General features: G+C 47.4%; 2 protein-coding genes across 2 annotated transcripts in view; one reads left to right on the top strand and one right to left on the bottom strand.

The window, feature by feature from the left end:
* LOC128259720 (teneurin-m) overlaps nt 1-16,156 on the bottom strand; it is a 129,207-nt gene that overhangs the window by 27,966 nt on the left and 85,085 nt on the right.
* LOC128259739 (uncharacterized) lies at nt 9,878-10,794 on the top strand. Its single transcript, XM_052992289.1, has 2 exons — nt 9,878-10,388; nt 10,444-10,794. The coding sequence occupies exons 1-2, from the start codon at nt 10,125-10,127 to the stop codon at nt 10,711-10,713; spliced, it is 534 nt and encodes a 177-aa protein (XP_052848249.1). The 5' UTR covers nt 9,878-10,124; the 3' UTR covers nt 10,714-10,794.

Below are 16,156 nucleotides of genomic sequence, written 5' to 3'. Positions count from 1 at the left end.
GATTTCGGTTTAAAATCCACCCCAAGAGTCGGCTTACATTCAATCATCAGGTTGTGGGGGGGGGGGGAGGAATTCATTAGCGGGACGTCTGCTCTGTTAGCACCTGTCCGCCACGCACTCCACGTGAAGAAGGCCGCCAAGAATCCAACCTGCCCTGCCACTAAATCAATCCAATTCAATTACAAATCGTTTCACGGGGCCCGGTCCTCTAAAATGGCAGCCAATTAGCCGACTGCCTGAGCTGGAATCGCGTTTGGGTAGCATACTTTTGTGGGCTCGCTGGGCTGAGGAGAAAAAAAATGGCCTTTTAATCAGAGCCCCCGATGTCGGCTTAGCGGCTCATTGGATTGCCGGATTGCCGGATGGGTGGTGGAGGTGGCCCAGAGACAGCGCTTTCTGTTGCCTTTGTATAATTAGAACGGAGCCAAGGCAACCGGCAGCCGGCAACCGGCAAATCAAATTGACGACAGCTGAGACGAAGGACAAGCGCCGAAGAAGGCGAGAACATAGCCAACCCAACAACGCTTGCCAAATTATCCGAGTGCTAAAAAAAATTCAGCATTCTGCGGTAATAAATCTTCGCTCCACTCCGCTTTAAGTAATTTCAATTTTGTTTTCAGCTCCAGTTTGAGTTGGGCTTCCGCGACCACACACAAAAGTAATTAGGAGGCATTTTTTCACGTTCTGCGCGTTTCTTTCGACGAGTTTAATTAAAATGGATTTTTTTCCTGCGGCACGTTATTTATTTATTTGCGCGTTTCCTTGTGATTTGAGTGTTGCGGTAATTAAAACGACATTATTCAAAGTTACTTCAGCGAAAAGGGTCGACCCTGGGAACTGGGACCAAAGGTCGCTGTCGCGGGCGGCTTGTTTGTCGACCAGATAGGCGTTTATTACTCAGCGCCAAAGCGGACTATCTAGATGCCCCGCCCACTTCCCCAGAGAACTCCTTGGCTTGGGTACGAAATCAGAAAACGATTAGTCCAAGATTTGACTTTGATGGGCCCGAAGTTGAGATGGGTTCGCTCCGCTTTCCATATGGGAAAATCCCCCGGGAAAGCGAGTATTCACCGCACAGACAAATTTAATCCGCGTCCATCGGCGACTATAAGTTCAATAAACTTTTGTCTAGTCCAGAAATCCATTAACGCCCCGTAGACGTGATCGATTTGCAGCGATGGTCGGTCCAGCGAACAAGGGACTGCCTCGCTGCCTCGCTGCCTCGCAAAAAGCAAACACGCACAGAATGTGCCTTGAAAAAGTGCATTCCGGTTTACACTCTTCAGTTTTACATCGTGTGGGGGGCGGGGGGACGGGTGTGGAGTTGGCAACTACTATTTTTAATCACTTCAGCAGTTTCATTTTTTGCTGCCGTCGTTTTGTTGCTCCTCTCCATTGTCTGCTGCCTAAAGAGCAAACACAATGACAACATTTAATAGATTGCCGAAGCGCAGGCCGGTGGGCGTTGGGCTGGTGGGCGTTGGGTTTTGTGGGCGTGTCTGTCTGGGGCTTGGCATAGAAAAATGCCTAGGCAAAGCAAACAGTGCGCATAGAAAAAGCTCCTGGCATAGACAAAAGGCCGCAGTTCTCTGCCGAGCCCCCTGATTTATTTTTTTGATGGGCCACGAGTTGAACAAGGGGTTAACTGTTCTATGAGTCACTGCATGAATGACTGGGCAGGCAGGGTATTTATAAAGATATTTCTCAGCTGGCTGTTTGCTGATTTCGTACGCCGATAAGCATGAAAAGACCCCCAAGAACCCGCTCCCCCGTTTGGCCGGACTGCATGTCAATGAGGCGGCATGTTTGGCCGGGTGGGGTGGCATTTTAAAGACGTTTAACGGCATTTTTACACTTGCATGCGTCATCAGAGTTCCCCTGTTCGTGTGCCGCCCGTGCGTGGCTCCAAGTGTTACACATTTGCATTTGACGTGCGATCCCCAATCCGTACCGTTTTTCGCCCCCTTCCGCCAAAAAGGAGTGTGCAAAAATAGTTTGACTTTTAGTTATGAAAATTGCGCAGTTTTTCTTTGCCAGTTTGTTGCGTGGCTTTTCCAGACGCTGCTTATAATTGCTCCATTAAAATTTGTTTATGGCTAAAGTTTATGCCGTGAGTCGTGTCCCGTTGCCGTTGCTGCCTTTGCTGCCTTTGCTGCCAGTAATTAGAATGTCAGAAAAGTTGCCATAGTTGGGGTGCTATTTTTGGCCCACTTAGCGTTATAAGGTCGTGTGGACGTGTTGGTGGTCTAAATAAATGTGGACCAATCAAGGTGGCCACTTGCCGGCACATTGATGGATCGAATGGTTGGGGCTGGGTTGGGGCCCACACGCAGCATCGCCTTTTCCCTTCCATCACTCACCGCTCTACTGTAATTGGCAAAGATTGAATGACCCAAAGACGACCCTCCGCATCATTTGTTAGATGACTCATGCAAAACTTCGACCCATTTGGGCTGTCCTTTCTTGGCATTGGGCCATGCCAGCCCATCTGCTCCATCAATTGGCAAAGGTCAGCAAAGGTTAGTCGGGTCGGGGCCTAATGGAGTTTTATTTTTAAGCCGTGCCTAAGAGCATGCTGTAAAGCCCTGCCGTCCTGGCCTTGTTGTTTGTGCGTTTTAGGAGGAAATTTAATATCATCGTTCTGCGTCCTGCATTGCACACTAAAAGGTTTCCACGACGCTTTTAATTACACTTTAAACAATGGCTGCACGCAGTCAGCTCACCAGCACGCCACCCCTTTGCTTTCCTTTCGCTTTTCCTTTCCCACTCTGGAAAATTGCGAACGGTTGCGATTTGCGCTTGATTAAATTCTAATTATAAAGCGTGCGTATTTTCGGTTGGGTCCTCCTTCTTCCGCTTGGCATTCCCCTCGACCCTCAACCCTCAACCCTCAATCCTCCACGATTGCTACCCATTTTGGGTTTTCTTTTTTGTGCTGGTTGTTTACCATTTTCCTTGATTTTTACGACTTTTTAATGATTTTCACTGCCAGTCACTCATTTCGCCACCATCGCGTGCCCTGCGTTCGCTTTTCGTTAGCTTTCACCGATTTTCTTTGACTTTTGCGTTTTGTGTTTCGACAGTTCTACTCGCACTGGATTGCTTTTTGGGTTTGGTCCCGTTCCGTTCGGTTCGGTTCGGTTCGGTAATTTGCTAGCTCCTGTCCAAAAATCCCTTCCTGTTCTTGCCCCTGGCGCTCCTCATTTTGTTTACTGCTAATGCGACTTTTAACGCTGATTAATGTTTTCTTTTTAACAGTTTGCCTTTCCATTTTCCACTCCCATTGGGCTGGGCTTACTACCTGTCAGGGAGGGACTACTTTTCGGAGGGAGATTCATTTGGGCGTGCAGTTGTTCGTTCATTAAATTCATTTAAAACGTCCATGGCGACCACAAATAACATTGGCAGTCAAACAATTTGGCCGGGAGACAAACAAATTGTTTGTTTGGCTGTCACATGTCAATAAAATTAACACTTTAATGAGAGACAGAGTGCACAAGGAATATGCATATTTTACACAACTCACAACTCACCATTCACAATCCAGACCCGAGAAGAAATCTTGTTCTATTTTGTGGTTGTTTAATTAAAGCAACAACATATCAAGGACTTAGCCTGGCAGACAATAATTTCCTTGACAGCTGCAAAATGCTGAATTTCCCAAGCCAAATTGAAATTTATACAGAGCGAACAGATCTACGGGGAGTGGAAATGGAGAGTTTCTGCTTTTATGCAAAATGCAAACCCAAAAACATCGGAATGCAAATTGTATTAAGTGCTCTGTGTGTTCGCAGAAGAGTGAGACAGACAGATGGGGAGAGAGAGAGAGAGAGACACAGTGTGGGAGAATTCGCTAGGTGAGGTCAAATCATTTGCTAGTTAATTCAAAGCTGCAACAGCGAAAAGTCAGTTTTTAATTGATTATAAACATTGAAATATTCATTCTGCCGTGAATGGAAAAATGCAAGAGCTGAAAAAGTTTAAATTCGATTTCCATTCTTTGTGGGCTAAACGGCATTAATGGGGAAAGTGCCTAAAAGTGTGCTTTGCAATTTTTCGCCTCATTTCCGAGCTGTTTTTATCGCTCTAATTTATTGAGCCGATTATAGGGCAGCCACTGATTCAAAGCGGGAGGATCCTGGAAGCGGGGAAGTAATTATTATATTTTCCATAATTTTAATTAGTTGATAGTGCAAAAATAATCAAATTGCATTATCTGTGGCACGCTTTTCGTGCTGCCTTGTTTTGTTAAAGCGAAATCGGCATTTTAAAGCCTTTTGTCCATGTGAAATGCCTCGGGGAAGCATAAAAGTGAGAGATAAATGCAGTGTGTGCGTATATAAATGATATATGAAATGTGCATAGAAATTAGGTAAGTAGATAGCCGCGGTCACATACGGTGCATTCGTGGCTTTAATTGATAGCCAGTTTTCGATTTAATGTATTGCCCAAATAGACATTAATTAATTTTTAGATTATTTATTAGCCTTGGTTTCTCCGGGGCGAGAAAGAAAGATCCCAATTTTACTTTTTTACCCTCCTGAGTAGAGACGAACTAGCTAGACACTAAAAGAAGCTGGATACTTTTGTAATAAGTTTCTTTTTCGGGAAGACTAGACTGCAACTGCTTGTGATAATAGTAGTAATAGTAACTGCATTAAGCTCTGTTTGATTTTACAAAGGAAATTTATGTCTGTTAGGATTGCTATTTAAGTAGGTCTTTCCCAAAAACTGTGTTTATTACTGCAAATTGATTTGTGCAGAGTGTGAATATGCTTAGGATGTGTTCTTTGGCATTTCGGCCAGTCACCTGAAAGTATGCAATCACATAATGCACATAATGCCAAAAGTCTATTGTCAACAAACACATTCCCATTGCGGCCCGACTCCTCCTTTGGCCTGAGTTGAGCCCCAAAGTATGTGCATGCAGCTCCCAAATGTTTGGCATGAGTTTGGACTGCTCATGGAGCGAGGGGAAAGACGGCAGAGAGTCATGGCCATCAGAATTGCCAGAGGAGACTGTTGGCCAAGGCAATAAAATATGAATTTATGGCCTATTTGCATGGCTTTCTGGTTCAAAATCGAGAGCGGCTGTTGACCGGACGACGCAACAATTCTAGCATTTTTACTTGATAGAGTCGAGACTCACAGCATAGCCTTGCTAAAGTCCTAAGACTTTGAGCTTACGGCCTGCATATCCTCTACTAATACATTGGCTGTTCAAACTACCAAAATATGCTTATAAACTCAGCAAGATCCTGCAATTTGCCTGTGAAAATGTCAGAAGCGAAGACACAGTCCAACCCGGCCACATTTCGGGTCTCTCATTGGCAAAGCCTTTGCGGTCTTAACTTGGCTAAGGCTATGGGTATTTTCGATGCCAGAGCGTTTTATGCAGAAGCATGCGCTTAATGCGTTGCCGAAGATCTGGCTCTCAGACTGCCGCCATAGATGTCGAATGGAAATAGGCCAAAGTTTATGACATGCCTGAGGGCGCCTCACTGGCGTATTGAATGCAGACGCACAATTTCTAATTGTCTAACTCAATTTAGGGCCCAGCAAACTCTGCCTAAGCAACCGCCAGCCCCCATCCCACCCCGTTCCGTTCCAAGTTTAGTGTCAAATGGGTAAATTTGATTACCAGTCTTAGTTGGGTTATGGTAATCGAGTTGGAAATACTTCAAAGTTTCGATAATAACGATGGTGGCCTTGCCGCTACGATGCCTCATTCAGCGTTCACGCAATTTGCCAGCCGCCCCATTGAAAGGCTTTCAGTTCGAAATAGTCGAAATAATAAATGAATAATCCGACTTGAGAGCTGGAGCTGCTGAGGCTGCGCTCGGAGCTGCTAATAGCGCGCAAAAGTATGCCATGAAATATGCATAAAATCACTTGCAAATGCGCTAAGCGAGCGACTTGGCGTGGGCGGCTGGCTGAATCGTTTCAGTTTTGTTGCCGCCACTGCTGCATTTTGGCAAACGAGCTGCCAAATCAAAAATCGTTGAGCGTGTGAAGTGTCAGTTGGTGGGGAGCGGCGGGGAAATGCACATTAGACAGCCATGGCAGTCGACGTTTTGGGGAAATTGCCTGGAAAGGAGTTCGGTGTGGCAACTGGGTCGGCCTGGAGCTGGTCTTAAATGGATGCGCGCCCCCCAACGCAACGCTTTGAGCTCGGCAACAATAAAAAATTCAGCCCATAAATGTTGAATGCTCGAATGCTGAATACTCGAATGCTGAATGCTAAATGCTGAATGCTGAATGCTTGCGTGTGCGGACTTCGTTTAATTGGCCCGAAGCCTCAAATTATGCAATAGTTGCAGTCCAAATTGACCGCAAACAAACCAGCAATAATTTTGAAATCATTTTTGTGCGCCATAATTTATGCAGAAATTCAATCTAAATTAAACATCAAACAAAGCCAAAAGGCCACTCCCCTCGCCGCCTTGCGTGTCTGGTGGGGCGTGCAACCGTGCAACCGTGCAACAGTGCAACCGTGCAATGCTCATTGCGACACATTCGCACCTGCAATTAGCTCAATGAACCTGCCACAGCCCCCTCCACAAGCAGCCGCGCTGTCAGTCATCGCAGGCGGCAGCTGTCCAAAATGTAATATTTAACGCCACTTTATGCAAATTGAAATTATGTTAATGGGCAGTCAACCGGCAATTGATGATGACGTCGACACGGCCCTGGCTATGTGGCTGCAAAAACTGCGACGATGACCAGTGCATCCTTTCGAATGCCGACTGACTGTCCGCTGTGTTGCTTAAAGCATTTTGCATGTTTGTTATTCGTGCTCCACCTTCGCCCATTAATGGCGAACAACGGGCGAATGTGGGTGCTTGACAAGTCTGCATGGCTCATTTGCATTTTAATAACAATAATCACAGTAATGCACAATAGCTGAAGCAGTAGCGGCTACGACGATGATAACAATAAGCACATGCAATCACATATTCATCGGGAGGCGATGCGATGCGATGCGATAAGCTGTCGGAGCTGCAGTTCATCAAGTTTCCAGTTCTGGGATCCCACAATGGCACGTACCATTCCGTCTCCAGCATTTACATCTCTCTTTCCGCCCAGAGCCACCCACCATCCAGCATCCAGCATCCACACCACCACCCTGCGCCCCAACCCGCCAGAAGCTCCTCTGTTTGTTGTCGTTAACGTTTTGTTTATATTTGCTTAAATGTGCGGCGCACACTCATAATTAGTATGCATGTGTGCATCTGGGGATGCGTATTTGTGCATGTGCATGTGCCTGTGCCAGCGGGTGGGCGGGTGTTGCAATTTGCCTTTGTTTGGTTTAAAAAGCGCGTTAAATTTGATCATTGTTGCCGGCGGCGGCATTGTTTGCGCTCTCATTTGCCGCTGAAAGTGTGAACCGTCTAACGCACATCATTATCTCTCAATCCCATAAAACCCCCATATCTGCCCCGATGTTCAATATTTCGCACTCACCCGAGGGGACAAAGTCATAAAATTGCGTATACGTACCTAAAAAGAGGAAAAAAAAAGAGAACAAGAGAAGGTTGTTAATTTGGTAGGCAAGCCAGCAGGATGGAGCGGAAGTGAGATACGTTTGGGCAAAAGGTTCGGGATACTTCCAGTGACAACGCCTAAGTGGGGCTTAAAAATTCAATAAAAAATCACTTAACATTCCATAAGAAGCTTTCAACGTTTCACATGCCCACACACACACACACACACATACGGAGTTTACTTTTGGGCCAAAGGCTTAAAGAGAAAGCAGCGGAGAGAGCGACTGGGACTGCAGGAAACTAAAGCAATTCCAAATTGAAAACTGCTGCAAATTAATCAAATGCCTGTGCAGCCAAAGAAGAAGGCCAGCGGGATGGGTGGCCGAGGGAGAAACGGTCAAAAGACAAGACTTGCAAACAAACACGATAAAGTCAGTCAGTCGCAAAAAACAGAGGCGAACGATGGGAGCCAAAGCCAAAGGCAAGCGACCCTTTTCGAACACAACCCTTCAACCCAACACACACTGGGGCATGGGGCATGGGGCATGGGGCATAGGGTATACTTATGTATCGCAACGCATTAAATCGATAACACGATTTTTCAGCACGCACACAGCGCCGTCGAACCCAGACGGAAATCCAAAACAACTGGCTGACTGTGAGTTAAATTGTCAGTTTCATTACGTGGCAGCTATGCCCATTCCTGCCACTTCTCCTCCGGAATGTTCCTGGCTTCCTTGCTTTTTAAAAGCCAAATCACTACGTCTGCGCGTGAGTTCACCCCCATCTCCATGCTGCATGGCGACAAGCGATTTTTCAAGTTGCCGCTTCATCGTTCTCCAGAGCTGCTGGTGTTGCCGCTCCGGTTTTCTGGTTTTTTGCTACGCTCCGCTCCGCGGTTACTGGGCGCCAAACAAACTCAATTTTCGGCAAACGGCAGAAACGCATCGAGAGCGGAGACGCGAAGCCCTGGGGACTCCTCGAGTGCTGCGTTCTCCAGGACTTAAGGACCTTGGCGCTGGTGGGTTCAACAAACATTTAACTGATTGCCTGGGCGTGTGTTCGTGCCCAGAGCTGGCTGATTTTTTGATTTGCAATACACCTGGGAGCGAGACAGCCCTTGGCCCTTGGCCACGAAAATGTTTGGCTTATTTGTTAGCGCTGGAAAATAAATTGTCTGTGCGTGCGGTAATTGTAAATTGTGTACGGACAGACAGGGCTCCTCGGTAAGTGTCAGTGGAGCAGCCAGTGTTATTGACACCTCTCCAACGCACGGGTATGCCATGAATTTTTGATCGAAACTATGGCGCACTAGACCAGGCTTTTGATTGCAACTCCCCAGTTCCCATCCAACCCAGTCTCCCATCAAATCCAATCCAATCCGGTCCCAACCAATTCAATCAGGGGCCGGGCCACAACCCTCAGAGTAATCCACTTTGGGCGCCCGAAAGTATGCAACAATTTCTTTTAAACTTCCTGCTGACACAAATCAGCCCACGGCCATAACTCAAACTATCTCCACCTCCGCTCGAGTCGGCAGAATCAATAACCATAAACAGAAATACCTTATGCTCACGTGGTGGGAGCCGCATAAAAAGTATGCCACATGCTCGGGGAAATCACTAAATTCAGCCCGAGGCAACGAGTTCCTCATCATTTATGTGTGGCAGGGCCAAGAAGAGGCAAGCCAAGCCCAAAACCGTGCCATGCCCACGTTGATAACTGAGAGTGCTTATCACGCCCACTTCCGCCCTGCTTCCCCCAAACCCCATCCTGCCGACAACTGCATGTGACATTTGCATGCTTACTTAAACAGCAAAAAGCAGCCTCTACTCTACGACAGCCACGTCGAGCTTGGCACGTCTGCCTCAACTATGCTTTACATTTCGGCCAGACCCGCTCTTAGACTCCGACTCCGTCTCAGTCTCGGTCTGAGCCAGGGCCAGGGTCTGGGCCCACTGGTGTTGTCAGTAGGCAGTCGCAATCCTGTCGACGTCACATCAGCACACGTGTGTAGTAAAAATCAGACGTGTGGGCGCCGACGTAGTTGCCGCAGCCGCAGCCGAGCCAAGCAAAGTCGAGTCCTGCCTTCATGTACTTTGATTGCTTGCACGTTACCCGTACAATTTTCGGTATGATGGCGGCAACATTTCATGATTTCTTGTACGTGTTTCTGCCTGAAAGCACGCGTCCTTTCCTCAGCCACCCAGCATCCCATATCTATTCCGGCTCATGGGTTCCAGAGTAATGTATGCAAGCACTTTTTGTATATGACGCCGTTGCGCTTTGGGTCGTCGGCGTGTTTGTTTGCCTGGTGACTGATGATGGTTTGGCTGGTTTTGCTCAGCACTCGCTTCGGCCTCAGCTTCCATGGCCATTTCTGCTGCGCATCTAGAGTTTGTCCTGCTAATAAATCAATGACGCCATTCGGCGACTCCCAAGTAGGCGATGATTTATGTCTGGCTAAAGGGTTCCCAGGATTCCCGGACCTAATTGAGTTGCCCTTGGTGTATCAGTCATTTCTAGAGTGTTGCCCTCTCAGTCACAAATTGAGCCTGAGTCAGAACGATTCTAAAATTTCACGTTGCCTCTTTTTTTGCACTACATTGTTTTTATATTGTTTTTCAAATCGTTTGTACCATGGAGCTTACTATACCAACCGAGGACTCGCACTGGTCTCTGCGCTTCGTAGACGTTTGGAGGCCCTTTCCGCAGCAGGTAGTGGCCAATGCCACCTACAAGGTCATCCGCTTCTTCTATCCCCCCTTCGCCCTGGAAGCAGTCCATGTCACCCACGTGGTCGGCGATCCCGAGCTGAACGGCCTTAATGCGGCACTTTTTCTGGGCTGCCCCCTGTTGCTGGCCAGCTTTGGCTATGCGGTGTACAAGTATAAGCTGAAGAAGGTAGGTTTGAGCTCGTGTTTGGGGGCAACTTCACTATTTTATCCGAGCCCTACAGAAACGCGTGGTTCGAACGTCGCCAGCGCGCTTAAACGAGCTCGAGGAGCGTATGATTGCCAAGTACGGCCCGGAGTACAAGAAGGGAATCTGGAAGAGAAAGGACATTCCTGATCCCCTCCTGGAAGGAAAAAAGACCACTGAACCCGAATCCAGCGACAAATTCGACGAGGAGGTCAAGTGCCACCTGGATAATCAGATAGACCTGGTTGAGCAAATCGATAACACGATCAGAGAACGTTCCGGCTTGAGAATTCAGACAGCACAGTAGGGACTTTTCGCTGTTTCTAATCTAGCCTAAACAACCTTTTTGTATCCGCTTAAAGAAAAAAATCGATTTAAGAACCTTCAATTTCGTTTAATGATTGGGCCCTTTATCCCCGGCTGGAAAAGTGTCAGCTTTCGGCTGCCTCTGTTGGTGCAATAAAATGAAGTGATTTTCCGGTTTTATATTTGGCGCAAGCACACAGGCAAAGCCACAAAAGAAGAGGGAAGACATTGCACATGGGATTAGGGCGGGGTTTGGAGCGAGGACTTGGGCAATCATTTGGCAGCGCATGTGTCGGATTATTTTGTTGGCTTGCGTTTTATTTAAATTTGCTGCTTTCGGCTGCCTTTTTGCCCTTTTGCTCGTGCGGTGGTTGTTTGTCGCCCGAAATCTGACAGCAGCTGAAAAGCATGCTAAGCTTTCCCACTTTCTTTTTGGTTTGGCTCTGGAAACAAATTAATGATTTGCCATCAAGCAAATAAATCAAAAGCTTCAGCTTCCGAACAGATCTCTGGCTTAGTTCGGTGGTGTGATGGGTGGTGGCTGATGGATTATGTGGCTGGCTGCGATTTAAGGCCCTTTCATCTCGCCTGCCCCACTTTAAAGCGAGGCCCCGAATTCATAGTTTTATTTTGCAGCTATTTCCACTCAACTAAGCGCATGCATTGATGATATATCCCACCGACCGTTGCGACACCCCTTCCCATTTCCCATTTCCCACTTCCCACTTCCCATTTCCCATCGACACGACATAAATAACCGTGTGAGGCTGTTATAATTTATAATCCTTGCTGTGGGCGGCCCACGAAAACAACAACAACAATAGAAGCAACAAGAGCAGAAATAACATTGGACTGCCACGGGGAGTGCAAATATTTTTGCTTTCTCTTCTCCGGCTCTATGATCCGGACGGGCGGCGGCTTCCTCCTGCTTTTTTTGTCGCATTTTATTTATTCGAAACCTGCCCAGGCGGAATCTCGCCGGCTCAGCCAGCCTCACCCAGGTTGGCAGCACAAATATTTTGTTGGCTCCCCTTCTATGCCACGCCCCCTCTTGCCTGCATTTAGTTTGCGCGTGTGTGTGTGTGTGTGTGTGTTGCCTTTTTCTCCGGTGAAATGAGGTCAAAAGTTTATTGGCTAACAAATGTGTGCGAAGGTAGGCGGGGTGTTGTTTTCGCAGGCATTAATGTCAGACGCAAACGAGACTGCAGAGTTTTGGGTACCGCTTTACTGGCAATAAACAAATTGCATGCACTTAGCTTCAGGCCTCCCAGCGAGATGGAAGGGATTAGGCCAATCGAAGCGGGGCTTAAATGCAGCACACTCGGTGGTCAACCACAAAAACGAATCAGCCTGCAATAGCTGACCTCCACTGCTAATTACAAACCAATCAACCAACTAATAAATTACAGATAAATTATGAACGAACAACATTAGGTAATGTATTGCGAGGCAACACAAGGGAAAATAACAAAATAAGCAAATTAAGCTAGACAAAACTAGAACTGCCAAACGCATTAAAATGTTAGCTATTTAAATTATGGTTTCAAAAGAACAGCGAAGCATAACGGGTAACTATTTTAATTATTTGCGGCAAATCGCTTAACATGTTTGTCGGATGCACACGCGTAAACTCTCAATCTAACGTTTTCATTGGGCCACTACGAGATGGGAGGTACTGAAGTTTCCATTTACATTCCACTGAACATCAATCAAAGTGCTGTTACGTAGGACGAGCCGATGAATTGGAGTTTTTTTATTTCGATCAGCCCAAGGTGAACTTATCCTCCCCCAGGCGGCCTAAGTTTACTCCCCATAAAAGCATTTGGTTCAATGTTTAATGAGGACGGACTGAATAATAGAGAAGTCCTACCTTTGTATTTACCACCGCCTCCGCTGGGAAAACAACCCCTTCCCGGAGCAAACGGCTGACGCAATGATTATGACAGCTTCTTTGCCAACTCACACTGGTCCTCCCTGTACTTCGGCCAGATTTCCTGACGGCTTTGGCTTGGTCTTGGGCTTTAATTAAACGGCAATTGTGGTCATCAGTTGTCAGGTTCTCTTGTGCCTAATCAGTTTGTGTGATGAAAGACTAAGCTGGGATTACGGAATGTCTGCCATGCGGGTGCGACATTTGAATAATGAATGTCAACTCGATGTTCGTCTTGCAGGGGAAAAATATAAGCCCGGCCTAAGTCCCAAATGTCACTCAGCTGTCAATTGTGAGCCAATCTGAGGCGCAGAGATTCGGACTCGGGCGGCGTCGCAAGTGGAGGCCAACTAATTGGGGCGTCGCCTGTTTCAGCCAGCTGACAAACTAACTGACCAACTAACTGACCAACCAACTGACGTAACCAGGCGGGGCAATTGGCCAGCCTGTTGGTCCGTCTCTCCATTTGTCCTGTTGTCCAGCAGTCCGAGTGTCCAAGTGTCCGAATGTCAGTTTACTTGTCCCTGCTGTACGTCTACTGTTTGACCATAAACTAATGCACCTAATTGCTGTGATTATGTCGTTTGTGATTATCTGAGTGCGCCCCAGAGTCCTTGTCCCCATTCCCATTCCCATTCCCATTCCCGTTCACGGTCTCGTTCTCGTCTTCGGAGAGTCCAGAGTTGCCCGTCTGCACACGTTGCATGCAATTAGGCGCCGCAAAAGCTAAATCTCATTTATCAATCACGTGTAACGTGTACTCTGCCAGTTGGCGCGACAATGTTCGATAATTGGCCGAAGTCATCATCGATAATCCCAGCTTGCCCCGAATTCCGACGATGATTGGGTTAACAAACAACCTCACTTCCGCCCGACTCAGCTCCCAAAACTTTGGCCACCCCTTTGCTCGGGCTGATTCATCTTCGGCTTGTCGCAAACTTTTTGCTGACAAGTGTGACAAGTTTTAAGGCCCATAACTAAGGCAGCAAAGCAGCCACCCCAAACTCCCAGCTCCGAGCTCACCTTGGGTGAACGACTCCAAGTGGCAGGCTGCCCCCGCCCAAAAATGCTGTGGTTTCCTGCCACCAGCCCAGGCCCATTACACATGTAGAAGGTTGAAGGTAGAAGGTAAAGCAATAATAGTAAATTTAAACCCACCCAACTGGGCGGAAATGGCTGTGTGGCGGCAAATGGGGACGGAGAGCCTTCACATGACTAGTTAAACGTTAAACTTTTTGCCATTGTAATAGTTCTGCTTGGTTGGTTTCTCTTTCTTTTGAGACAGAAACCGAGCCGAAGTGAATACCACAAACCGAAGGTTTCTGGGGGTGGCTGCTTTACATGCTCCTGGGTTCTCTGCTCGGGTTTCTCTGGTTATGCGCATAATTTATAGAGTGCGACAATATGTTGCCCTCTGTCTGGCTCCCAGAAAACTTTTCCATTCCCGTTCAAGAAAGTAAGATTTCTCTGACCGATACAGCTGCCAAGTTTGAGTGTGCCAGTGTGTGCGTTGCGTGTGCGGTCCACTTTTGGGGGTCAAAGAGCAGGCAGAAGTCAAGGCTATTACCATAAGGGTATCTGGAAGACGCTCTTCCACGCTCTTCTCTCGCCAAGGACTTTCTCTCACCCACCACCAGATTGCGAATTCTCATTGAAGTCAGCTCCCTTTGGAACTGGGCAAAAACTGAAACTCTGGCACAGCAGTCGCCAGCAGTCACACGAGTCGTTTTTTCGACAAACGTTTGGGGCGATAAAAATGCAGAAACAAAAACATTTGGTTAGTTGCATAAATTTTGTTATATTTGCCACTGCCGCCGGTCCGCTGATAAAACAGCGTCGAAAAAGTGTCGTCGAGGGAGCAACTTAAGTATAACTGCGCAGGGCCCAAGCGGGAAGTGCGGGCCAGGGCGATATGTAGCCAGATAGGAAAACGGGTTTGCTGCGTTGCCTAAACAAGCTGCGGGGCGGCATCAACAGTAACAGCAACAACAGCAACAGCAACAGCAACAGCAACAGCAACAGCAACAGCAGCCGCAGGAGCGACAAACAAACGAAAAAAGTTTTAAATACACATTTACGCTGAGCAAAGTTGTTCTCGTTTCCCTCGCATTAAAATTTAAATATCTGCTGCCTTGGCATACTTTTGGGTCTCGGCCCAACACTCACTCCTCAATTGGGGCCCTGCAGTTCAATGGCCTCCTCAAGACGCCGGGGCGGGAAAGTTCGCCATAAGTTTCTCGCATGCCTCTTAATCCTGCCGCAAATCCCAAGCCGCAAAATTACACACACATGCAGTTCGCCCGCTTGTATCTCTATTTACGAGTTATGTCCCACGTAAAGGTAAATAAAGTTGCAACAAGCGCTGCAGCTCGCTCATTGCATGCCACCAAAGTGACGTGTTCCCTCCGCCCTCTCCGCCCATCACGCGTTGGTGGTTTGCCGTACAAATCCCAAAACCATTTCACTAATTGAAATGAATTTTCATACACCAGAAAGAGGAGCAACAGCAGTGGCAGCGGCAGGATGTGGGTTGACTTGGGCCCACATGCATTTGCGGGTGTGCGAGTTTGCGATTGTGCGAGTGTGAGTGGCAGACACTTTCGTGTCGCAGCACAAAATTGCAATGACCTCGGGCAACAACCAGAGCGTTGCAGCCAAATATGGGAAATATACGGCAAAAGGCAGCCAGGATGCTGGCACGTCACAAGATCCTACGTCGCACACAGTTGAATGACTTATCATCCGGGTGGATGTGGAAATGGAAGCTGGATGCTGGAAGCCTTAAGACCCCAAAGCGACCCGGCAAAGCTGTCGAATGAAATATGAATTTGGAATAGTCTTGGGTATATATAATTTATCAGTGCTCTGCTTTTGTGCTGCTGACTCCCACTAACGTTCTAAAAATATTCCAATTAAAAATTCATATGGAGTAATTTTGTGCTGCTGGGATTTAAATTCGGATTGCAGTGGGCTTGCTTCGTGTTAGCCGATCCCCAAAAGGATTGAACCACTCGACGTGTCTCAAGATGCTGGCGGAGAAAGTAAACGCTGCTTTCTTTTTTTTAATAATTATGCAATATCCCCTCGTCCTGAGGAATTTTCAAGTTCATAATTATGCGATGGCTGGCTGCATTCCCCGAGCGGCTCTTTCCCTCTTACCACTTCCTCCTTCTCTTCCATTTTTCATTTATTTTGAATAAGCAGAAAAGGCACAAAAGACGTTGCCCAGACACTGTCGGCATTTCCCACAACGGAAGTCACTCCCCACAGCTGCTGTTGCGTTGCTGATGCTGAAGCTGAAGCTGCCGCTTGTTTACATTCTGAGCGGCGGCCAGGCGCTCCTTGCAGCTCGGTTGCGTATACGTAATGTGACGGGGGAAGCCTATTGAAAGGCGTCGAGCGTGGCATGTAAATGCAAAATGGCGACAAAGCGAGCCTGGAGGGAACTCGCCCCACTGGCCCGCTCTTCTGTGTGCCAGTCTATTCTAAGCCATTTGCTTGGCATTGGCTTGTT

The sequence above is a fragment of the Drosophila gunungcola genome (genome assembly GCF_025200985.1).
Source record: "Drosophila gunungcola strain Sukarami chromosome 3L unlocalized genomic scaffold, Dgunungcola_SK_2 000009F, whole genome shotgun sequence".
In the NCBI taxonomy this organism is placed as follows: domain Eukaryota; kingdom Metazoa; phylum Arthropoda; class Insecta; order Diptera; family Drosophilidae; genus Drosophila; species Drosophila gunungcola.
The sequence above is the reverse complement of the archived record's forward strand: the minus strand, read 5'-3'. Positions and strand labels throughout refer to the sequence as shown.